The sequence below is a fragment of the Etheostoma spectabile genome, unplaced genomic scaffold (genome assembly GCF_008692095.1).
Source record: "Etheostoma spectabile isolate EspeVRDwgs_2016 unplaced genomic scaffold, UIUC_Espe_1.0 scaffold00003520, whole genome shotgun sequence".
Taxonomy (NCBI): domain Eukaryota; kingdom Metazoa; phylum Chordata; class Actinopteri; order Perciformes; family Percidae; genus Etheostoma; species Etheostoma spectabile.
The window spans coordinates 1-25,828 of record NW_022603039.1 but is presented as its reverse complement, the minus strand read 5'-3'; the positions used below and the strand labels follow the sequence as shown (position 1 = coordinate 25,828).

Sequence of the window (25,828 nt, the reverse complement as noted above, 5' to 3'; positions counted from 1 at the left end):
AACAGAATAAAAACTACTGAGGCAGCCGTCGAGACACTGAGATGGAACGGCAGGTTCAAACTACAGGGGGGCTCGAAAGTTTGGGCACCCGAGGTAAAAATTTGTATTAATGTGCATAAATAAGCCAAGAAAAGATGGAAAAAGTCCAAAAGGCATCAAATGACAGACTAGACAGTTGTATAATATGTCACAAAAAGTTAGATTTCATTTTCATTATTTACACTTCCCAAATAACAGAAAACAAAAAATGGCGTCTGCAAAAGTTTGGGCCCCCTGCAGAGTTAATACCTTGTACTGCCCCCCCCCCCCCCCCCCGCTTTGGCAAGTATCACAGCTTGGAAATGCTTCTTGTAGCCAGCCAAGAGTCTTTAATTCTTGTTTGAGGTATCTTCGCCCATTCGCCCATCATTTATGTTGAGGTCAGGAGATTGTGAAGGCCATGGCAAAACCTTCAGTTTACGCCTCTTGATGTAATCCACTGTGGATTTTGAGGTGGGTTTAGGATCATTATCCATTTGTAGAAGCCATTCTCTCTTTACCTTCAGCTTTTTCACAGATGGCATCAAGTTAGCGTCCAAACTCGTGAAATGTTACCAATTGTAGAAAATGACAGACTTGGTTTGAATGTGAAAAGAACAACACTAAGTGTCAACAAACAACAGAGTCACTCAATTCTCATTGGCCGGGCATTGCCATTAGTCGCCTGGTACACGCCTGGCTGCATCATATGAGGAGCCATCATTCATTTTCATTTAGGCCACAGACGCACATGCTGCTGAGTCCTTTGTAGAAAGTATTCTTCAAGACAAGTAATAAGTTCAAGAATGGGCACATATCAGTTATTTTAGTGACACCTGTGTTGCTTGTTTATGAAGTTAATAAAATGGCCTAATGTGATCTTACAGTGCTTTGTGAAAATAATATAAAAAAGGTGGGGGCACATCATTGGGGTGAAGAGGCCTGATAAAACAATCAACCAACAGAAAGATGAGGCTCAGTCAAAGAAAAGTAAAAGAAGACGTTTTCCACACTAAACGGGACAGTTGGGGACAATGGCGAGGTTCGTGGCTGGTTGATGACAGCATACTCATAAATCCTTTAAGGAAAAACATTGGCTGGTAAAAAGCTTGTGTGGCTGGTGACCAAAATAGTTTACTTCAGGCCCTGCTGACCACCATATGGTACTAAAAAGAAAAACTACATTACACAATGTAGTCTTCAGCAAGTTTAAAGAGGCAAAGTTCATGTGAATGCAACAGCATGGTGTCTTAATGAGCAGAGCTAAAACTGAAGATCCAAACTCATTTCCCTATAGATCAGGGATTGGTGGGCTAAATGATCATTTACTTTGTTGTGTATAGTGGGCATCATCAGACACAAACAGTCAGGTCCCGGGAGATCTAATCCTCCTCTCTGTTAACGTCTTACAGCCCATTAGTGGCTCCTAAAGGCGGTGCGCTGAACCCCTCTGGACAGGAAGTTCTTTCACACCTGTATGGGTTAGTCAGGTGATGCCATCTCGACCAATGAGGTGTCTGCAATTAGAGGTGTGAAGACAAACAAGAGTCAGCATGAACCCATCAACAAGTGATGCAGTCATTACTGAACAGGACTGTTTTTTCAGTTGATATTGTGTCTAACATGAGTACAATCATGTATTTTATCGAAATTGTCTAGATCTTTAATAACAAAAAGGGATTCAATTAGCGTGTGTAATGTGAGAGGGGTCGCTGCCAGTCCCAAATCCACAGAGAATTATCTCCCCACTCTGCAGCTCCTCTAATATCTAGAGAGGGTTTTTGACTCACAGTTGTTTTTGGTTTTTAAGGCCCAAAACATTCACGTTTTGTTCACTCTCACAGTATCATCAGCCCCCTTGTAAATAGATGAAGTTAGAGACTAGCTGGATGTAGATTTAGCAGGTAAAGAGAGTTAGGGTTGTAGAGCTGCCGGACTGCCTCCGAAGGTGCAGGAAGTAAGTTCACAAAGTATAAGAGAGACAAATTCTGAAAAAGATGGCAGGTTGGGGTGTCAAACTAACAGCTGGATCAAACACAGGACTTTTCCCAAGGAACTGGGGATCATGTGTTGTTTGAAAATTAATTAGTGGGACCCCTGGTTAGATTAATTGGGCACGTGACCATAAAAAGAGGCTTTTTCCTCAATACAGAAGTCCGGGGTTTAACTCAACCTGTAGCAAGTGTCCTGCATGTCTTCCCCCTCTCTCTCTCCTCTAGCTGTCCTGGTGAATAAAGGCCGAGATGAACCTCTCTCCATTATGAAGTTCTCATTGTCCATGGCGTTGTGGAGGAGACTTAAAGGATATTGGGGATGTTTAGGTAAACTGACTAGATACTCTCGCTGTTTCTCTCCTTCGCGGCTGTTCAACCGGCCTGTGGCTTGCATAAAAAAAAAGACTTAGGGCGTATCTTTATCGGAGCAGAGAGCCGATTCACGGGGACGCCCTGTGACGCAGCTAAAAATCTAAAAATCTAAAAATAGAGTCGTGAAGGGTAGTGACACTGAGGGTGATCACAAAAGGTAGCACTAACATTGACTAATTAGTGTGAAGGTAGTCTCAAGTTTACAATTTTGTTTTATCTAATTTATGAATTTTTTTTTTGAGGATACTTGTGTTTTATCTGTTTAACTGATTTTGTGTAAAGCACTTTGAATTGCCCGGTTGCTGAAATGTGCTATACAAATAAAGCTGCCTTGCCTTGCCTTTAGTTCGACAAACAGTTTTATTAGTTATTTGACTTAGTTTTCCATTTGGGTGCACACATTTAGTTAACTTTGTCAGTTTAGCTAATTTCAGGTTTGAGTTACATTCTGTGAAATTAATACCTTTTCTTTTTAATTTGCCAGTTCCTGGGGAGTTGCTACTGGGGCGTCGTTGGCTGACAGACAAAAGGACCTCCAATTGATTCTAAGCTGTTTAAATGGGGAATGGATAATTGGACTGTACCATGTTTTCCGTATATCATGGGGGTGGCAGAGTATTTAATTTTTGAATTGTGTGCTTTTTTGGCTATTTATACTTATAGTTAGTTATTATTATTTGATTTATCCTTAGTTCTTATTAGGTAACATTGGTTTAACATACTGTAGGTTGTAGTTATTGTGGTTTGGCTATTTAATGTCTTTGTCTACCCCTTGTAATTTTTGTTTTGTATTTTTTTCCAACCTCTATTTATTTTTTGAGTAATGCAGCGTGGAGGATGGAGTGGAAGAGGAAATTGTGGGGAGTCTCAGGAACAACAGAAAAGACAAGAGGAGCAAGCAGATGGCACTGACACTGGAGCTTCAGGAGGAGTCACAGGCACTGAGGGTGAAGAAAGCAGAGATCCAACGATGGTGGACCTGGCTAGCAGTCTTCGTGCCCACATGAGCCAGCAAGAGGCCCGTGACGCTCGGCTGAGGGAGGAGTCAGCACAACAGGAGCAGTGGTTTAGGGCACTACAACATCAGGTCTAACTGCTGCAGCTTGAGGTGCAAGCTCGCACTTCCCCAATTCTGGAAAACACATCAACAGCTCTGGACTCAGATGAACCTGGGCCCCAAGTCCAACAGAACTGGCACAAGAGTGTGTTTCATCCTCTGCCTCATCAGGTCAGTTTTAGTTCCCGTCAGAACCCAGATAAGAGAAATTAACAGAGCATGATGATATTGAACACTTCCTTACAACATTTGAGAGGATTGCAGCAGCATGTCTGTGGCCTAGGTCTGACTGGGTCTTGTGCCTTATTCCTATCTTATGATTTTGACTGTGTTAATGATGTATGACATTAACCCAGAGACCTACAGGCTGAGATTCCGTTCAACAGATATTGATCCTGGTGAAAGTCCAAAGGAGCTGTATGTAAGACTGAATTAGCTTTATGGGATGTGGATTCAACCAAAAATCAAATCTGTTAAAGCTGTTAATAAAATGATAATCTTGGAGCAGTATTTGCCGATGCTATCTTCTGAGCTGCAGGTATGGATCAGGGAACAGGAACTACTTCAGAGGCTGCGTCACTGGCTAAAGCGTTTGTTGCAGCAAGAAGGAAAGGACACCCGTGGAGTAATGTTGTCGTAACCAGAGCCCAGGCCAAGCTGGTAGATGAGCCCTCTGTTACCCTCAGTGCCCTGCCGGTTTATGATGCAGATCTTGACACTCAAGCAGAGAACATGTGGAAGTCACGCAGGCAAAGAGGCAGGAGAGGTTCCAGCACACTATCATAAAATCCACATTAGCAGTAACTCCAGACTTGCCTCCAGGTTTAAGATATCCTCAGACATTGTTCAGATGCAACACGATGACTCCAGCCTAGTGACATTATTGGGCAGTGCTAAAGAGAGAGAGGTGGGGAGTGAGTTTGAGTACAGTTCCGGGGAGGAGTATTTACCTCAGAATGGTATTCACTATCATCAACATGGACCAGCTAAGCAACTAGTGGTTTCCAAGGTGACCCAAGACACTGTACTGTACTGTACTGGGGTCACTATGTTCCCTAGGCTGGCCAAGCAGAAGACCCTGTTAGACGGTACTCTCACTGGCCTGGTTTGCAGGCAGATGTTGCCCAGTTTTGTAGGACTTACCCTCAGTACCAGAAGACTTCAAGTAAAGGACCGTGTAGAGCTCCACTCCAACCCCTCCCCATTGTTAGCACTCCCTTTGAGCGTCTTGGTATGGATATTGTTGGTCCAGTTGAAAAAAGTAAAAATGGAAACCGCTAAATGTTGGTGATCACAGATACCCAGAAGTATCTAGAAGAGTAATCTACTTGAAATCTGTCAAAGCAAAGATTTTGGCATTCTCCTTGGTCCAGTTCTTCTCCAGAGTTGGTTTCCCTCGTGAGATATTAACTCACCAAGGCACTAACTTTATGTCCAAACTTCTGAAACAGGTTTACCAACTGCTTGGCACCAACAGTGTGCGAACAACCCCCTACCACCAACAGACGGATGGACAGACAGAACGGTTCAATCAGACCATGGCGGAGGCCCAGCAGTACCAGAAAGAATGTGATGATAACTCGGCACGGCCATGAACCTTTGTTCCAGGTCAGAAGGTCCTAGTCGTGCTGCCTACCAGTGACAGCCAACTGCTGGCAAAATGGCAGGGACCCTTTGAGGTGGAGAAGCAACTTGGACCCACCACCTACCAAGTTTCTACTGCAAGCCAACCACGTTCCAGCAGGGTGCTGTATGTGACCCTCCTAAAAGAGTTAAAGGATGAGGAAGACAGAGGTATTACAGATCAGAGCTGTGGAGGAGGAAGAGGTGGTAGATGACCAGTATCTGCCCTCAGCAGCCCCAGCAGAACCTGACCTGGACCATCTATCAGCTGATGGATAAATCAGGTGAAAGCTTTATGTAATTGTCAAATATCTCAAGAGTACCCAGGTTGCACAAATATGGCGGAGCATGATATTGTGTTAAAGGAGGAGGCTCCAGTTAAACAAATGAGTTACAGGATCCCAGAGCGCCTCCTGGGGTCCTTGAAAAAAGAAGTGGACCTGATGCTGTCTCTGGGGTTCATTGAGCGCTGCAAAAGTGATCCAGTGGTGTTGGTTCCAAAACAGGATGCCACATTACGGTTTTGTATTAATTTCCGATACTTGAACTCTGTGTCAAAGTTTGATTGCTCTCCAACACCACATATTGATGACATGATTGAGCACCTGGGGAAAGCAAGATACCTGGTCCGGCACACACACCTATACCATGCCCTTAGCTGCCAATAGCTCTGCACCAGACCCTGATTGGCTGATATAGTGGACGGAGCGTCAGTGAATTCATCCCTTTGGTTTGACTGCTGTTTTGAAGCTAGCAGTTTGCCTTTTGGCCAACACTACCTTGGTATTTTGAAGACAGAAGTCACCATATTTGGTCAGCTAGGGAGAACAACCAGCTTAGCCACCATTGGGAATGGTTTCACTGCTGCTTCACTCAGCTAAATGCTAGAGAGGAAACATTGTTGGTCTTTAACTGGCTGATTCGAGTCATCCAGCAGAGTTTTCTGGGCCTATTGGTGAGATTGCTATGGAAAAAGTACACAAGGCAGTACTCTGGTAAGACCAAATATGTTTAACCGTGTGTCCAGCTAATTTAAATAGCTCACGTTACTGTATTGTGTAATTTAACTTGATTGATTATTGTGTGTGGCGTTTTCATTTGCCAGATGCAAATGTTTCACCAAACCAAGGTCCTACTCGAGACTATTTAGCAGAACCACCGTCTCTGCATCCAGATCTTAGCTTCTCCTGAGTTAATTGTGATTGAGTTAAAGAAATGCAAACAACCCAGAGTGTTATTTTCTCCTATCCCAGAATGCATCGGTGGTGTATCCAGACCTTACTCCACATGGCTGTAGAGACAGAGCTGGAAATGCAAAACTTCTGTTTTAGAAACCTGAAAATATTTTAATAATAGGACAAAGGAAAGAAAACAAGGGTAGAAAATGACAGAAGAGAAACAGCGAAAAAAGGCAGGGTTACAGAGAGAGTGATGAAGATGATGGTGGGATGTGCAGAGTCAGGGAGGAGGGGCATCAGAGTCAAACAGGGACTGAGAAAGAGGAGGGGATGAAGAGAATGAGAGAGGGATAAATCAGTTACATGACTCAGGTTTGTTCAGAAAGCTGCCAGAGCTGCAGCTGTCTGCAGACCTCTGCAGATGGAGGTTGAGGACGGAGCCGAGCTCTGCTTTCCACAGTTCCCAAACACCTCCTGCAGGAAGCCCTCGTCTCCTTGGCCCCAAACACTGCTCATTTACATTGTGTGCTACTCCATCTCTCTGACCACTGTGACTCTCAATCTGCTCATAATCATCTCAGTCTCACACTTCAGGCAGATATTAACTTCTTTGCTTCTCTACAGGATTTGTAACTTTAAAATGTGAACAGCTGCTGTATGTTTAGAAGAATTGTCTTTGAGTTAGGTCTGAATAATGTTGCTCCAAATGTCTGACTTTGATGCCAAAGACTGTTGTTCATGTCTACTCTGTTACCAATATTAATTATTGCTTTCTGTCCACCGTGACCTCAACCAAGTCATTTTAACTGTCTAGTCTTTCTGATGTGGAGGATTGGAAAATATTTAACTAATATTGATTTTATATTTTTAATTTTGAATACTGGTTTGGGTTGTTCTGTCAGTGTTGTTGGTTTAATGATACTTTTCTCTTTCCCTGCAGGCAGCTCCACACCCCCACCAACATCCTCCTCCTCTCTCTAGCTGTCTCAGACTTTCTAGTGGGCCTCGTGGTGATGCCGGGAGAAATCCTCAAAAAAACATCCTGCTGGTTTCTTGGTGACTTTGTGTGTTTTCTTTATAATTCTCTTTCAATCATGATTGTTGTATCCTCAATAGGTGACATGGTGCTCATATCAGTTGACCGTTATGTGGCTATTTGTGACCCTCTGCATTACAACACCAGAATCACCATGAACAGAGTTAAAATCAGTGTTTTTCTGTGTTGGCTCTATTCTGCTTCCTACAGCTTTCTCTTTGTCAAGGATGACCTGACTCAACCAGGGAGGTATAATTCCTGCTACGGAGAATGTGTGTTGGTCATTGACTATTTCACAGGACTAATAGATCTTGTTTTGTCCTTTATTGTTCCAGTTACTGTCATCGTAGCTCTATATGTGAGAGTGTTTGCCGTAGCTGTGTCTCAGGCTCGTGCCATGCGCTCTCACCTTACAGCTGTCACACTCCAGCTGTCAGTGACTCCAAAGGCAAAGAAATCTGAGCTGAAAGCAGCCAGGAATCTTGGTGTTCTGGTAGTTGTGTTTCTAATCTTTATTTGCCCATATTACTCTGTTTCTCTTGCAGGTGACAGCTTTGTTAATGTTTCATCTGCATCCTATGTTCTCTTTGTGTGTCAATTTACCTCTGGCCTCAACCCTGTGATCTATGCCTTCCTTTACCCCTGGTTTAGAAAAGCAGTTAAACTCATAGTTACTCTTCGGATACTGCAGCCGGGCTCCTGTGAGACCAGCATGATGTAGAGAGGCTATGGAGGGACTGAGATCAGACTCGGTCTAGGGATTAAATGACTATATGTTCCTGTTGTTCAGTGTGTGAGTTAAGAAATAGAGAAAGTGAAGATATATTTTCCTGTCTTTAGGTCTAAATTGTGTATGATCAACAATTGAAAGGCCTGTTCTTCAGTTTTCTCTTGTTGTGTATTGTGTCTCTCTGATGCTGCTGCATTTAAAAAAAAGAGTCATAAGCACCATATACTGTTTCTTGGTAAGCACTAGTGACATGAAACATTCCAACCCAACACAACAAAAGCGCTATGAAAGCTTTGTATTTATGTCTCTATATTTCCTCAAAGCATCACCTCTGTGATTTATGTTGCTTATGTTGCAAACAGAAATCCCAGGCCTGCTCGGCCTCTGTTTCACTTTTAAAAAAGAACAGCCCCACTTTCCCACCAAGTATAGAAAAACATCAGCTGTGTGAACTGTAGTTGTGTTTCACTTAAAACTGTTAGTACAAAAAGATCTTGGGCCCTTTACAAAGTTGTTGTAATCATTTCCATTTATTGTCATTCATATGTGATCCCAGTTTAACGTACAGTATATTGTCTTTATGACATAATTATGTGAAGCACTATGAAGACCTGTTGGGAGAAACAAAATAATAGATTATTTAAAAAGACAAGATTATCTACGATTCATCAGATCATTGAAGTCACATTTCCAGAGAAACATGTAATCATTGGACAGAGAAAGTTCAAGTTTAACAAATCATGTAAAGAGTAATGGATTGCAATTTTGAATCAGTTTTATTAGAAAATCATCAGAATTGTCATTTATTTAATGTTACATAGCATAGAGATTTGTTGTAAAGTGGCATATAATGATAAACAAACATATTCACAATGTAATATTGTCTCTTTTTATTGTTGTTTTTGTTCAGCTACATTATCTGCAAACTTAAACTGCCCCAGTTATTACTCTCTGCTGACTCGCCAGAAGATGGAGCTGTGGACTTGTATTTTTCAGGATAGAAATGAAGTAAAGCAGTTGAGATTAGAAGATGAACAGTGGTGTATTCAAGTCAACCTTTTTCAAGTTCAAGACCAGGACTAGTCAGGACCGAGTCCAAATGAAAGACACAATAGAATCTTCTTCAAGACCACTTAGTTACCTGTTCATAATGTATACAATGCAAGAGACGCTATCTCTTTTATTTTAAGATAATGACTTTGCATTATTTTTTGTAGTGATCCACAAGCAAGTGCAACGTAACAACACTGTAGGATCAAATTAGTCTATAGACAGGTGTCAAATGTGTCCCTAAAAAGTACAAATGTTCCCATTCTGGAACTTATCACGTGTCTTGAAGAATCCACAGTACGAAGTGCTCAGTGACATTGTGTCTGTGGCCAAAATCAAAAAAAGCTTCGCTGCTCGGCTCCTAATTATCATCAAGGGATTTATTGGAAATTTCCTCGGGTACGTACGGTATATCAAATGTGGCCAATCACTCATCCTAGAGCTGAGAAATATAGTACACCCAAAAGTAAATAAAAGAGCAAGACACTCTTATGGGGTTGGTTATTGACTGAAAAAAACAGCTATAATGGATACTGTTTTTTTCACTTCATCAAAATGACCAAAAATGTAGTCTATTTAGCAAAGTTTTGATAAGATATACAGTAATCTCTATTCCTCTTTGTCTTAGGAGGACTAGGCTCTCCTTCGAATCACCTGCATGCCACAACTAACATTTGGTGTAGCTGTGTTGTTGTCTGGATGGAAACAGCAGACTTTCAGAGTCGTAGGGCTTAAACTCGCTGTGAAGTAACAGAAACAGGTTGCGATGACAAAGAAAAAAAGGTGTGGCAATTTGAACTTTGATCAACTGGGAACTATTGGGAAGCTGTGACCCTGGGAGGAAACCGGGAGAGGGCAATGAAACTCAGGGGTCTCCTGGGAAAATGGGGAGGGTTGGCAAGTATGAGTGCAGAAGTAGATGAAGTAGTGGGCACAAAAAGTAGTGTTGTTATGATATTTATCAGCTCTGGAGCTCTCAATGTATCAGACTTTTAAGAAATCAATCCTGTGTTTATTTAACATGACAATTGTGTTCTAAGGGTTCAAACCCTGAAGGGGGGTTGAGTTCGTCCCAGGTTAAAGATTGGCCATAAAAAACACTTCAGAACACTTTGCAAAGGGCTTAGGAAGTAATTGTCCATAACTCTACCTCTTGCTGCTATACTTCCTCTTTCTTTATCCAGTAATTAAACAGAAATCTATCTTAAAAGAAATGGTAGTTCCAGTAGTCCAAGCCAAGTTCTCCGTACCAACTAAGAAAATACGGACGCTGGGTAGTGCCCCTCAGCGTCCATTACGATGCAAAAAGCACCATTCAGCATGTGGAAACTTGTGGAAGTTTCTGTACAGCGAGGGAGGAATTTGAGTGAAGAAGAGACCTTGTTGAAACAAAATAAAGACAGGCTGCAAACTGGATTAAAGGTTTAGGTATTCGGTGGAAGGGTTTAATTGTTTTCTGCAGAGAACAATCAAATGACGAGAACAGCTTTCACCATGAACAGAGTTACAATATGGCAACAGTTCTGGTAAATACGATCAGTAATACACCTCCTTATATCCCCGTGCATCTGTCTCTAGTGCGTCAAGAATGACTGTAGCCGTCATTCTGACTGAGAAATCAGAGATTTATCTCGTCTGTAGAAGGCCTCATGGCTCCAACCTTGCTTACAGTGGAGAAATGCAGAGTCAGAACAGTTTTAGCTGTCTCCAACACTGGAGGACTTATTTTAGGATATACACATATTTCAGAGGCAAATTGAAGGATTTACTTATAATGAAAAAAATCCCTTAAGAGATGAACAATTATTGAAAGAAAATCATTGTCTATGTCATGTTCCCATTACATTATGTACAGGGTGAACTCATGGCCGGACTGAAGGCCGCGTAACAGTTTGGAAATATTTACCTGTGTCTGTAAGTGACACTTAAACCTTGAATGTTAGTTAATGACCAGATTCCTTGAGTGTTGGAAGTTTGGGCTCTTGAATAAAGGTTTTGCAACTGCAAATGCAACTGGTAAAAATGGGTCATTTTAATGATTAACCCTTGTCTGGTAATCGGGTCAAATTGACCCATTTCAAATTTTTACAAGAAGAAAAATGGTACAAGTTACATTTTTTCTACCTGGTAATCCATGGCCTTACCTTATTTTCTGTAATAAACATGTATTCCTGACTCAATTCAGAACACTGTTCTGGATATGACCACTTATGTTTTTTCCACAGTGGATTTTTAACATGAATTGTAACTCTATGACAAAAACTTGCATTTTTAATTGTGTTCTAATAGAGACTGATTGCATTCCCTAAACATATATATGTTATCTCAATTGTTTGAAATTGAGAAAATATATTTGTTAACGGATTATGAAGGTTTCTTTTATTTTCAGAATTGTTTTTAAAACCCCAAATAAGTCACGGGTCAATTTGACCCGAGGGACACGGGAGGGTCCCGAAAGTGAAGACAACACAAGGGTTAAGAGAGTTAATAGAAAGGTATTAGACATTAAAATAAATGATTGCTGGAATGGCAATGGTAACTCATGTTTTTGCATTTTAAATCTGTTTTATAGTTACATTGAATTGTTAAGTTATAATTGTCACCTAATTTAATCTCGACAATAGAGACCTTGAACATTATGTTATGTTATTATCAAAGATGGTTGCCTGTAATCTTTTTCTAAAGAAAAAGGTCTAATTTCCTTTCTGTGACTGTGAGTTGGTAAAACACTGAAAAACTGACATTACTTGTTCACTGTTGATTTGTTTAACAGTAAAACAGTAATGTCAGTTTAATTCTTTACCTATTGTCACTGCAGTGAAATTAGACATTTTATTTTGAAAGGTTACTAGTTGTTACAGGCAACCATCTTTAGAGAACAATACAATCTGTTTTAGTGTCAAAATTGTGTAGTATTTAGGTGACCAAATAGTATCGGAGTAAAAATTATTGAATAGTGTTGAAACAACGTGATGAAATTGTGAAGGATTAAAATGTTCCAAGAGCACAAATTACTTTATCAAAACATGTTTCAATCACTCTGTCTCAACACAACATACACAGGTTTATAGAACATGAATACCTTGTGTTAATCTAACTCAATTTTTTAATCTGCTGCCAAAGCAAAACATCTGTGTGCAACCAATGTCCACGATTGAATTAATCCAACATGTTATTTTTTTCAGTGTACCCCCAGACCCCCCTAGGGAGAGCCCCCCATCCCCCCACACATTACAAATCCTAATCTAAACCCTGAAGGATAACGATGCTGAAAGAGCCAAAGAAATTGCTTTGTCCCCCCCCCCCCCCCCCCCCCCATATCTCACTCCAAGGTTTTTGGAAAAGTTGGCAGCTCTGATATTATGTGTAGTGGATCCATACTAATAACAACATAGATGTTTGGGAACTATTAATATTTATATATTATATTTATTGCCCCTCAACAGGCCACAACTGGGCAGAATTAAACAATGCTTGTTAAGCACTATAGCAAAAATAAATAAGACATATACACTTTGTAGTGAAAACAACTGATAGTTATACTTGTGCTCAGGTGTGTGCGTTGAGCCGGTGTGTGTGTGTGTGTCTGTGCGTGTCTGTGTGTGTGTGTGTGAGTGTGTGTGCGTGTGTGTCTGTGCGTGTCTGTGTGTGTGTGTGTTTGGCAGGTTACTTTAGCTATATTACTTATTTAACTATTTACTTCAGAAAGTAACTAATGCGATACTTTCATGTACATTTATAAATGCTCTGAAGTGTCTGTGTAGGTGAGTGTGTGTGTGTGTGTGTGTGTGTGTGTGTGTGGTGTGTGTGTGTGTGTGTGTGTGTGTGTGTGATAGAGCGATGGAGAAGTGAGAGAGTAGCCACTTTAGAGTCAAAGTGAGCCCCCCCCCCCCCCTGTATTAAGGACGTTGATCCCTGGGTAGAGAGCTGATGCTGGAGATGAGGAGATAAAGACGTCATGGTTGGTAAAAACAGGAAAAGACATGATGACGGTTGCCATGGTGACCGAACTGATAACATTTCACTGGAACTCAATCTATCGCAATCTACGCATGCAACCAACGCCTGCTGTCGAGCTAACGCTAGCCGCGCACACACACACACGCACACACACACCACACACACACACACACACACACACACACAGACAGAGAGCTGATGCTGCAAAGTTTCTCCGATGATGAGATAAAGAAGTCGGAAAAAGTGACAGCGGTGTCAGTGGGAGAGGGGGGGAGTGTATCTGATCTGAGAGGTGTCAGTGTGGGGGGGGGGGGAGTGTATTTGAGCTGGGAGGTGTCAGTGGGGGGGGGGGGGGGGTGTAGAGTGTATCTGAGCTACGTGAGTGACAGCGGTGTCAGTGGTCCTGGACCCCGGAGCAGAATGGCTGCAGTCCCAGAGCTCTCCTTCCTGCTGGTCTCTCTCATCAGCAGCATCCACGCAGGAGAACACCTCATCATCAGAGAGGAAGGGTCCTCTTACACCTTCAACCCCCCCAAGACCACCACCTCCTGCCTGATCTCCAGGTCTGTTGGGGGGGAGAACCTGGTCCTGTGGAGCACCTCTGACCTCTGGTCCAACCAGTCCTCAGTACCTGGACCCCTGAAACAACGACTGGTCAGCGTTGTGGAGACTTCTTCTTACAGGATCCTCGACCTGACCCAGTCCGACTCCGGCCCGTACCGAGAGGAGTGCTGGACCGAGGGCACCGTAACCCATAGCAACAATATCACTATCACGGTTTGTACTTCTACAAGATTTGGGTCCTTTTTAACAGTGAGACCTGGAGAAACAGTGGACCTGTCATGTGGGGGACCAGCAGCTGGTCATCGGGACGTCCAGTGGTTCAAACTGGACTCTGGATATGAGCAGGGGACATGGAGCAGAGTTTTTGGGGACAAGACGACTCCAGAGACGGACGATGTTAGAAGAAGATACCAAGTGGTGGACGATGTTAGAGGAAGATACCAAGTGGAGACAAACTCATCAGATCTTCGTGTTTCCAACGTCACGGTAACAGACTTTAGAGACTACAGCTGTCTGGTGATGGACCAGCAGCGGTGTGTCAGCAGTGAGATCGTAGAGTTGAGACCACCGTCTGAGATGATCTACCGCTCAGTGGGACAGACCGCCGTGTTGCCGTGCACCGTTGCTGACTCCGCTGATGAACAGCCCCCCTGCTGGTCTAACAGGATCTCCTCTGACCTAGGACTACTGAACCAGACTGATCCTTCAGTAGACCAGAACTACTCGCTGGTGTTTTCATCTCTGATGTTAAATCACTCAGGTGTGTACTACTGTAAAGTCTCTAGGAGAGAGCAATGGTATCATCTGGTGGTGTGTCCCCCATTCGGCCCCCCCGCTGTAGAGCTCTTCTCAGAGGGAGATGATGTCACTCTCAGGTGCCCAGGTAGGAGAGAGGATAGGGGGCATGAATGGTTTATCAAGTCAGACCGAACAGAGGGAAGAGTCTTTAATATAGAGTCTGATCAGAGCATGAGCAGAGTGAGCTGGGACTATGTTAACGGGACCCTGGTTATCTCTAATATGTCAGTGGGGGACGCGGGGGGGTACTGGTGTGTAGTTTATGGCCCAGAGGATGATGATGATGATGATGATTACCAGTGTGAGTCAGCAGAGAGGACGGTGGTGGTCTACGTGGAGCCCTTTGGGGTCTACTCCACCTTCTTCAAAGTGAGATGCTCAGTGCTCAGCGTCCTGCTGCTGATGCTCTGTGCTGCTGTAGTCGCTGTGAGGAGATACACACACACACACACACACACTAATATGATCACACACACACACACACACTTAATATGATCTCACACACACACACACACACACAAACACACACTTAATATGATCACACACACACACACACACACACACACACAGATTACAGACATAACAAACAGAAATTATTGGAAATAAGACATAAATACTCAATAATATTATTATATTATTATAATAATAATCATTATAATAATATAAATACAACAATATATTATTTTAACAATAATATATTATTGTAATAATATCATAATACAATATTATTACAATAATATAAATACAATAATATATTATTTTCATAATATATCATTACATAATAAAATAATATGATAATAAAAATCTAATTATATAATTATATTATATCCTCACAGTACTGTTATTATATTATTATTATAATATAGTATTATTATAATAATATAATAATAATATATAATAAGTTGAATGGTAGAAAGTAACCTTTGACCCCAACATTAGTATGTTGTGTATATATAGATGATATTATATGTATTCATAATATGTTATTTATATTTTATTATACATATTGGGTTAGTTGATCTTATCGTTGTGTTGTTGTTGTTTGGGGGGGGGGATGTGTGGGGGGATGGGGGGATTTTGGGGGGGCATTGGTTTAATAGTTTAACATGTTGGGAATTCACTTTTTAACTTTACAGTCACCTTAGAGATTATTACTGATCATGTTGAATGTGTGTGTCTGTGTCTGTGTGCATGTCTGTGTGTGTGTGTGTGTGTGTGTGTGTGTGCCTGTGTGTGTGTGTCTGTGTGTGTGTGTGTGTGTGTGTGTGTGTGTGTGTGTGTGTGTGTGTGTTCCAGATGTATTTTAAATCTTAAGATTATGGGATGTTTATATTATCTATAAAGGAACATGAATTGTCTTTGATGCATTTATAATAGTTGTAGTGTTGCAGTGTTGTCAATGTTATTACCATGTTAATACCGTGTTATTACCATGTTATTGTGTGTTATTACCATGTTATGTGTTATCTTTATAATCTATCGTCTGGATAATAAACCTTATTAAGAATGATTGTGAGTTCTGATTCATTATTATTAACAACATATCTCACGTACACACACACAAACACCACACCACACACACACACACACACACACACACACACACACACACACACACACACAGGCCCACACACACACACACACACACACACACACACACAGACACACAGGCAGATATACACAGACACAAACACACACACATTTGCAGGAAGACGACACAAGGGTTTAAAGAAGGTAAAAAGAGAGAAAAATGTCAAATAAAATGAAGCAAATGTAAAGATAAATAGTGCTGTTGTATTTATTCTCTGCTATTGCTGACTGGTCTCTTTGTTTTTGACAAGGTGGCATGAAGTTGTTAATAAAGTGGATTTAAATGTTTTTAAATTGGACATGACATCCTAAAACATTTTTTCATTTTATTTTGGGATGTTACGTGTTATGTTTGAGAGCCTGTGAATTAAACATTTCCGTTTAAAGGACTAGAATAAATGTCTAAAGTTCACTTAGTTGTTTGCCTTATTTTCTTTCACTTAAGGAGTTAAAAAGGAACTGTTTTGCAACTAAAAGGTACAAAATGGCTTTGTCACTGGGGCGGTACCTTAATGGGACAACATGGTACCTTTTCTACAGGTACTTTGTTGTACCTTGGTTTAAGGTACGTTATTGATCCTCAAAGGTTTAATATTGTCCCTTAGAAGGTACAAACAGGTAAGGTACAACTTTTATCCTCTTACTCAAGGTACAACTACGTACCTGAGGGTACCACCCCAGTGACGAGCTTTTGTTCCTTAAAGGTCCTGTTTTGTACTTTTTATTTTTTTCACAGTGTGTGTATATGTACTGCATATATATGAATTCATTGAGATTCTACTCTGTTGCGTCGGCTGATATCTCCGTGCAGGATGTGGCCGTCAGATCACCATGGCAACGCTCGTCATCAGCTGATCTTCTTCTGACTTCTTTATCTCATCATCAGAGGAAACTTTACACACAGAGGCTGACGTGAGAGGGTGTGTGTTTGTGTCTATCTGTGTGTGCGTGTGTGTGTGTGTGTTTGTCTCTGTGTATGTGTATGTATCTTTGTGTGTGTGTGTGTGTGTGTGTGTGTGTGTGTGTGTGCATCTGTGTGAGTGTGTGTGTGTGTGTGTCTGTGTGTGTGTGTGTGTGTGTGTGTGTGTGCGTGTTGTTCATAAAAATGAATCAGAACTCACAATCATTTTTAATAATGTTTATTATTCAGACGCTAGATTATAGATATAGAGATAAGATAATAACACGTTTTAACACAAACAACACGCAACATACAGCTATTATAAACGCATTAAAGACAATTCATATTCCTTCATAGATAATACACAACATCCCATAATTTATATACACACACACACACACACACACACACACACATACACACACACACACATACAGAAACACACAGACACATACACACACACACACACACACACACAGACACACGCATTTAAATAAAAACAATTAGTTATAATCTCTAAGGTGTAAAGTTAAAGTAAAGTAGTAAAGTTAAAAAGTGAATTCCCAACATGTTAAAATATTAAACAATATATGTACCAATATATATATATATATATATATATACTAACTCAATATATATACATATGTATAATACATTATAAATACATATAATATCATCTACATATACTCACAACATACTAATGTCAGGATCAAAGGTTACCTTCTACCATTCAACTTATTTATATTAATATACTATTATAACAGTATTAAATAATATTATCATTATTATCAAATTATTTCATTTTCACAATATTATTATTTTATTAAAACATATATTATTGTATATATATTATTATTAATGTTATTATTATATATATTAATTGAGTATTTATGTCTTATTTCCCATCATTTCTTTTCATGTCTGTAATCTCTCTCTCTCTCTGTGTGTGTGTGTGTGATCATATTAAGTGTGTGTGTTGTGTGATCATATGGTGTGTGTGTGTGTGTGTGTGTGTGTGTGAGATCATTTTAAGTGTGTGTGTGTGTGTGTGTGTGATCATATTAAGTATGTGTGTGTGTGTGTGTGTGATCATATTAAGTGTGTGTCTGTCTCTGTGTGTGTGTGTGTGTGTGATCATATTAGGTGTATGTCTGTGTGTGTGCGTGTGTGTGTGTGTGGTGTGTGTGTGTGTGTGTGTGATCATATTGTGTGGTGTGTGTGTGTGTGTGTGTGTGTGTGTGTGTGTGTGTGTGTGTGTGTGTGTGTGTGTGTGTGTGTATCTCCTCACAGCGACTACAGCAGCACAGAGCATCAGCAGCAGGATGCTGAGCACTGAGCATCTCACTTTGAAGAAGGTGGAGTAGATCCCAAAGGGCTCCACGTAGACCACCACCGTCCTCTCTGTGGACACACACTGGAAATCACCATCATAAACTGCACACCAGTACCCCCCCGCGTCCCCCACTGAGACATTAGAGACAACCAGGGTCCCGTTATCATAGTCCCTGCTCACTCTGCTCATGCTCTGATCAGACCCTACACTAAAGACTCTTCCCTCTGTTCGGTCTGACTTGATGAACCAATCATACCCCCTACCAGAGATGGGAAGTAACGAAGTACAAATACTTCGTTGCTGTACTCAAGTAGATTTTTCTGATATTTTTACTTTACTTTACTATTTATTTTTGTGGCGACTTTTTACTTCTACTCCTTACATTTTAACACAAATATCGGTACTTTCTACTGCTTACATTTAAAAAATTGGCTCGTTACTTTTGTCTTGTACAAGAGGTTATGTCGGAAAATAGCGCGGACAAGCGCCACACACCGCGAGCGGGTGCGCGCACTTCATGGAGAAAAAAGTGAGAGAAATGAAAAGGAGACAAGCTGACCGGAGGATAATCAGCTGAGATGGTGTGTGAGAGTCTTTGAGAACTGTAAGTCGTATAACTCATGTTGTCAGTTCACTTAAGCCTGTTGTTGGTCTATAGTTCTTCACATTTAAAGTAAGTTAGCTAGTGGTTCTGGTGTGTTCTTCACCTGTTAGCTAGTTTGCATGTTGATCTTTGTGACAGGGCGCGTGGCGACCGTCACCGTAGCGTGGCGCTACTTAAACCTTCGGACTGGAACATTGACTTTTTAAGACTCTTATTGTGATATGCTAGTGTATGTGACGTGTTTTTGTTACCTTTTGTCGTAGTTAAATGCACCCATTAATCCATCCATTTCCATCGCCTTACAATAGTCACGTAGTTTACGAGTGCGCACATTTTAACATCTGAAAGCTACGATGATATACATTTTAGGCCAATACATTACTCTGTCTTTCTGTGTAAAACCTTATATTCATTAACATTCCTTAGTTACAATAACCACACAACAATCCGTTCTATGTCAATTTAACATCTGTTTATTTAACTTAAAGGTAATTACAGTCATGAACTAGCGTTCTGTGTCTTCTTACCGGCGTCTTCGGATGCGAGTGTTAAAGGGTGTTTGTTGTGTACACCGGGGATTTCAAAGGCGGGCGGACTTCCGGGGTTAACGGAAGCGACCCAGAATTAATTAATATATTATAAATGTTGTAAACCGTGGTAAAACTGTAGTGAGGTTAAGCGGGTTTTGTGCCATTTATATTTCTGTATGTTCAATTACGTAGACTAAGGTCTTGGCTGATTTAAAAGCCTTTTGGATGATTCCCACCGGAGCCCCCTGTAGAATGTGAGTAAATGGTTTGATCCAGTTCAGGGGTAACGCTATTTAAGGGGGAGATTCCAGTTGCTCGGGAGACCGGCATGATGTCAGACGTAAGTCTGTAGGGATTCTTTGACGTTGTCAATAACAGTCAATTTATATACAGCTGTATTTTTGTATTCAGTTTGTTATTTTACCTTTTTGACTCTTAAGTCTATTTCTTTTCTGTTTGAAAGTTTTTGATTTTCATTAGTTTTTTTCTTGATATTTTTGTATTTTGTATTTTGCCGTGCGGCCTTATTTTGGGATAAATAAAAATTATCCCATCTTCACCATAACTGCATCCCTGACTCCTCATTCCTGGTACTCCTCCTTGCTGCAACCAACTGGCAAAATCTACCTACAACAATCTTTATGAAGCATCAACACTTTCACAGCTTTATTCGCATGAGTTTTTTTTTTTTTTGGACCAAACTTCAGATACTGTAATTCAATTGACAAGTGGATGGAAACTTAGCTAGACAGAAGTTGTCTCCGTCTGTTTTAACAGACACACCTGGGGCCAAGTTGAGAACCAGAATCAGCTTTAATCTAGTCCTAATCTAGTTCTCAACTTTCACATCATTTCACTGGAGTTATCGTTATTATTGTTTACGTCATCAATATTCAATATTTGAGAACACATACATGTAGATTCATTTCAATGTTAGGGGGAAAAATTAAAAATAGAAACTGGATCTGTGAATTCTCACAGAATTACAACTGAATTCATATCTTGCTAATAAGTCAGAATCTTATTAACCTGGAGTCCCAGTCTCTGTCATAATAATCATATATGTTATGTTTTAGGCCTGTTGGCAGACATCCATTTAAAATGTAGCCTTTGCCATATAAAGACATGTCCTCCATGTCCACTGAAGTTCCTCAGCGTCTCTCTTGTAACATTTGTGTGCTCCAGGTAGCTTTCGCAAGGCTACTTTTACTTTTATACTTTAAGTAAATTTCCAAGCCTGTACTTTGTTACTTTTACTTGAGTAAAGAAGTTTAATCAGTACTTCCACTTTTACCGGAGTATTTTTTAATTTAGTATCTGTACTTCTACTTAAGTACGGAAAGTGAGTACTTTTGCCATCTCTGCCTATTTACAATAACCACGCAACACTCAGATCTCTGTACATACAGTAAAGGACAGCAACCTGTTTCCAGAGGACACTAAAGAATGACGGCGCAGCAGGAAACAGAGCAGCTCAAATAGCAAACAGCTGATTTATTCATCTGAATCGTGGAATAACGCCAATGATCGACTTGTTTTAAATGTCTGGGAATGTGGAACAGCTCCATGCTGACTACCTGAAATAAAACAAGGCCACATGCTGATTATTGGGGACTTGATTTGATGGATTTATTCTTCCTGTTGTGTCTCTGTTTAAACTCCTAATTTAAAGGTAAAGTCAGCGTCCACTAAAGGTTGTGTTGTTGCTGCTGACAGACTCAGATTATTATTCTAAGTGTGTGCCAACATTATGGGATGGATCCCTACAGAGATAGACCTTTTAGTTAAAGAGGAACATCCTTTTAGTTTAGATCCTTTAGTTTCCAACCAGACCAGAGTGGTGATTGTAGGAACAGTGGAAAGATGAACCAAGACGGCTTTTCACATATATTTATATTTTCTTTTTCTATTGACTACAGTTGTGTTTGTTATTAACAGAAATCAACCTGTCAACATTTCTATTTGTCATAAAGTTCCAACGTTAAGATTTTTACCGCCTGTTCAAAATGGAGCTGAACACGGAGGAGGATTCCTCCCTAACGGCCGCTCTGCTCTGCTCCGTGCCCCTGCTGTCCGGTAATAGTTAAAGCAGATAAAAACCTAAAGAACACTCAAAAGCTTCAAGATAAAACTTACTTAAGAATCTTCTTCATTTACGTTCAAGAGAAGGCCTGTTTCCAGCCAGACTATGAATTCATTCATGAAATCCCTGTTATTAATATGTGGTCAGTCCCATATGGTCTAGCGGTTAGGATTCCTGGTTTTCACCCAGGTGGCCTGGGTTCACTCCCGGTATGGGAAGAGGTATTTAGCCGGTGAAGGTCTGCAGCAAGATCTGTACGATCTCTGACATTGGCCTGTATTAAACAGAGCTGTAGTTAGGTAATCTAAGTTATGTGGGTTTCATGATCGTACTTTGGTTTTTGAATGGTAAGTGAACAACTGTGCTCAAATTTCGAATCAAAAAACATGAACTTTCCCATTTTGACAAACTGTTTTGATCCCTTGAGGTATTTCAGTGAAGTCTTTGGTCTTGGACAGTTACCTTGCAATCTAAAACTGTATATCCTATTGTCTCTGGAACAATAGTTGGCAGTTGGAGGAGTAATGGCTCTTTACAGTGAATATGCAAAAGAAGATGTATACAAGTTCAGTCCAGGTAAATGCTCAGCCCATATTCACACAGACCTAAACCTCCTCATTGGTTACATATTCTAAAATCAACAATGCCAGAGAAAAATGACAAAGAGTGATACATTTTTTAGTATGTAAGTATTGGCTTTTCCCTTGCAAACGTTTTGTTCCAATAACATTAACAAGCATACCGTTAGTTACGTTCCTTGTGTTTGTCACAATTTGGGGAAATGATATTTGCAGGTAGTGTGGCCGAGTGGTCTAAGGCGCTGGATTAAGGCTCCAGTCTCTCTGGAGGCGTGGGTTCAAATCCCACCACTGCCAACTGCTGAAATACATTGGTGCACTCCTTGCTGAGGGTTGGCTAAACTTGACTTTCCAGCACCTTGGAGTAGAGTTTACCAAGGAGGCTGAGCAGTGTGATACTCCTGTAATGAGCAGATGCCATTCTTCTTGAAGAGGGGAACCACCACCCTGGTCTGCCACTCCTTAGGCACTGCCACAGACCTCCACGCAATGTTGAAGAGGTGTGTCAACCAAGACAGCCTCTCCTTACAATATTTCACAATGGATTTAATCAATCGCTGGGGCTTTGCCACTGTGGAGTTCTTTAAACAGTAAAACTAAGGGTATTTTTACTACTGTAAAACTATGTTACAGTAAGGGTATTATACGGTAAAAAAAAACATGTACAGTTATGATACTGTAATCAGGAAGTTACAGCACGTTGCCAGTAAGTTAACGCAAATTTACAAAAAAAAGTCTAACAGTGTTCAGACAAACATCCTTGACTTTCTTTCTTGTAAAAAACACAACTTCCTGGACTTTCTTTACAATATCGTCTATAATTGTCCCTTGCTTCCAAATTCCCATTGTTCATGGGCTGAATCTCCACTAGCACTGACTCTGCAGAGAGAGCCAATCAGAGCTGATCAGCAACAGCTGTGCTACCTGCATGATGGTTTTAACCTGGCATGTAGCACAGGAACCAGTTTCTCTTGGTGACTGGAGTGATGGGAGCTGTTTGGGCCTTTGTTGTTTGTGTGCTGACTGTTTGGATTAACAAAGGTTGTTACATTTCTTCTGTTATGAAGCTTGTAATAATCAAATATGTAGTGGAGTACAGCAAATGTAAAGAGTAGGGTAAATTACTCAATTACTGAAATTAAATTTAGCTGGAACAAGTTCATGATATGTGGCGTCAAACAGCAGAATTATTGATTAACAGCAGTTGCATTGTCCTTAGGCTTGAGTTTGCCAGTTGGCGGCACAAATGAAAGACATGATGATGAGCTGCAGAGGAGAATGATTAGAGGTAAGAGCGTTAGTGACAGAATCTTTCAAGAGCTACTTACGGACACTAACTGAATTTCTTTTGTGCTACAGATGTGTCTCCCAATGATATCTCCATGAAGAGGGCCTTTGCACTTCTCCAGTCAATGGAGTCCAAGTTGATCCAAGCCGCTAAAGAAGGTGAGCAGGTTCTATGAAACCATATTGGGGGGAAATGCTGCATTTGTATTTGCAGCTGAGGTTCTTTGAGGCACACTGTAGTAAATTAAGGTTAAGTTATCTGGCTTTTGGATTGGGGATTCCAACCCGTGTCTAATTTAAGCTATTTTGACCATACAATGTGGGTATAAGCTGGCTTCTCAAATTATTCAGACATTTATATAGTTAGTCAGCCAACTTAAGGTAAGGTAGCTCTGTAGGGATCGTGGAAGTTCCCCAAAAAGTTAATGCAGCACATGAACACAACTGCTGTGCTAGCTAAATCTAAATACAGATTCTATAATGTAAACAAACTCCACTGGCCTAATTACCAATTAAATGTTTTGGAGAGGTCAAGTCTTAAAAGGAAGTCTTAATACTTGCTTTAAGTATGTTAATCAAGCTGTTAATCAAAAACAAAGAAGCCTTAATGGTAAAGTCTTAACAGTATAATGTCAAGGGTAGTTGGGACTAAACGATTTCTACATATTTTTCAGCGCAACTGGAAACCAATGAAGTGGAAGCTGAGGCAGCTATTCAAAATCTTGCAGATGTTCAATTGCCCCTGAACGGGCCCAAACGGCTAAAAACCAACCAGACGCTGGGCGACCAGGCTGCCAACCAGACGCTGGGCGACCAGGCTGCCAACCAGACGCTGGGCGACCAGGCTGCCAACCAGACGCTGGGCGACCAGGCTGCCAACCAGACGCTGGGCGACCAGGCTGCCAACCAGACGCTGGGCGACCAGGCTGCCAAACAGACGCTGGGCGACCAGGCTGCCAACCAGACGCTGGGCGACCAGGCTGCCAACCAGACGCTGGGCGACCAGGCTGCCAACCAGACGCTGGGCGACCAGGCTGCCAACCAGACGCTGGGCGACCAGGCTGCCAACCAGACGCTGGGCGACCAGGCTGCCAACCAGACGCTGGGCGACCAGGCTGCCAACCACGCTGGGCGACCAGGCTGCCAACCAGACGCTGGGCGACCAGGCTGCCAACCAGACGCTGGGCGACCAGGCTGCCAACCAGACGCTGGGCGACCAGGCTGCCAACCAGACGCTGGGCGACCAGGCTGCCAACCAGACGCTGGGCGACCAGGCTGCCAACCAGACGCTGGGCGACCAGGCTGCCAACCAGACGCTGGGCGACCAGGCTGCAACCAGACGCTGGGCGACCAGGCTGCCAACCAGACGCTGGGCGACCAGGCTGCCAACCAGACGCTGGGCGACCAGGCTGCCAACCAGACGCTGGGCGACCAGGCTGCCAACCAGACGCTGGGCGACCAGGCTGCCAACCAGACGCTGGGCGACCAGGCTGCCAACCAGACGCTGGGCGACCAGGCTGCCAACCAGACGCTGGGCGACCAGGCTGCCAACCAGACGCTGGGCGACCAGGCTGCCAACCAGACGCTGGGCGACCAGGCTGCCAACCAGACGCTGGGCGACCAGGCTGCCAACCAGACGCTGGGCGACCAGGCTGCCAACCAGACGCTGGGCGACCAGGCTGCCAACCAGACGCTGGGCGACCAGGCTGCCAACCAGACGCTGGGCGACCAGGCTGCCAACCAGACGCTGGGCGACCAGGCTGCCAACCAGACGCTGGGCGACCAGGCTGCCAACCAGACGCTGGGCGACCAGCTGCCAACCAGACGCGGGCGACCAGGCTGCCAACCAGACGCTGGGCGCACCAGGCTCAACCAGACGCTGGGCGACCAGGCTGCCAACCAGACGCTGGGCGACCAGGCTGCCAACAGACGCTGGGCGACCAGCTGCCAACCAGACGCTGGGCGACCAGGCTGCCAACCAGACGCTGGGCGACCAGGCTGCCAACCAGACGCTGGGCGACCAGGCTGCCTGACGCGCCTTTGACATGTTTCTGCATGTACCTACCTATCTGTGGTGATATTAAACTGAACTGATTTAACCATACTTCTCTGATAAATTCTAAGCTATGAATGATTTCATCTGCCAGGAAGCACAACTGTTTTTTTGCCATTACTTTATGCATGCCTCCAATCTAAAACCATTGCACAAAGGATCACTTTGCGATCAAAACTGTTGCTGTTTAGATTAACTACAACAGTCAGCAAGTACCCACTAGATAGCCTTTATTATCGACTCATGGTCCATAAAATACAACAACAAAAGAAATAATAATCTTGTTAAACTAACAATAACTGGATTTTAAATCACAGATTAGGGTTATAACCGCTCCTTGCATCAAGGGCTCGTCCAGGAGTTGAACCAGAACCTCTCGCACCCAAAGCGAGAATCATACCGCTAGACCAACAAGCCATGTAAAACCATCAAATTAGCAACTTTCTCTCTCTGTATATCTCTTCTGCTGTCTCATTATCTCGGTCGAGG

The 25,828-nt window shown here is 42.1% G+C and overlaps 1 protein-coding gene, 1 long non-coding RNA gene and 3 other non-coding genes across 5 annotated transcripts; 4 read left to right on the top strand and 1 right to left on the bottom strand.

Moving 5' to 3' along the window:
- The first annotated feature begins 1,523 nt into the window (after positions 1 to 1,523).
- LOC116676615 (uncharacterized) lies at positions 1,524 to 9,171 on the top strand. The gene is made up of 3 exons (XR_004328789.1): positions 1,524 to 1,533; positions 4,440 to 4,450; positions 9,092 to 9,171. It is a non-coding gene; the product is annotated as an uncharacterized LOC116676615 (long non-coding RNA).
- Positions 6,664 to 7,999, top strand: LOC116676614 (trace amine-associated receptor 13c-like). Its single transcript, XM_032507603.1, has 2 exons — positions 6,664 to 6,836; positions 7,183 to 7,999. Exons 1-2 carry the CDS (start codon positions 6,664 to 6,666, stop codon positions 7,997 to 7,999), a joined length of 990 nt encoding a protein of 329 aa, XP_032363494.1.
- Positions 9,172 to 21,568: 12,397 nt separating the features above from the next.
- Positions 21,569 to 21,639, top strand: trnae-uuc (transfer RNA glutamic acid (anticodon UUC)). The gene has a single exon. It is a non-coding gene; the product is annotated as a tRNA-Glu (tRNA).
- Positions 21,640 to 22,214: 575 nt separating this feature from the next.
- trnal-aag (transfer RNA leucine (anticodon AAG)) lies at positions 22,215 to 22,296 on the top strand. The gene has a single exon. It is a non-coding gene; the product is annotated as a tRNA-Leu (tRNA).
- A 3,389-nt stretch (positions 22,297 to 25,685) lies between these two features.
- Positions 25,686 to 25,756, bottom strand: trnap-ugg (transfer RNA proline (anticodon UGG)). The gene has a single exon. It is a non-coding gene; the product is annotated as a tRNA-Pro (tRNA).
- Positions 25,757 to 25,828: the final 72 nt, after the last annotated feature.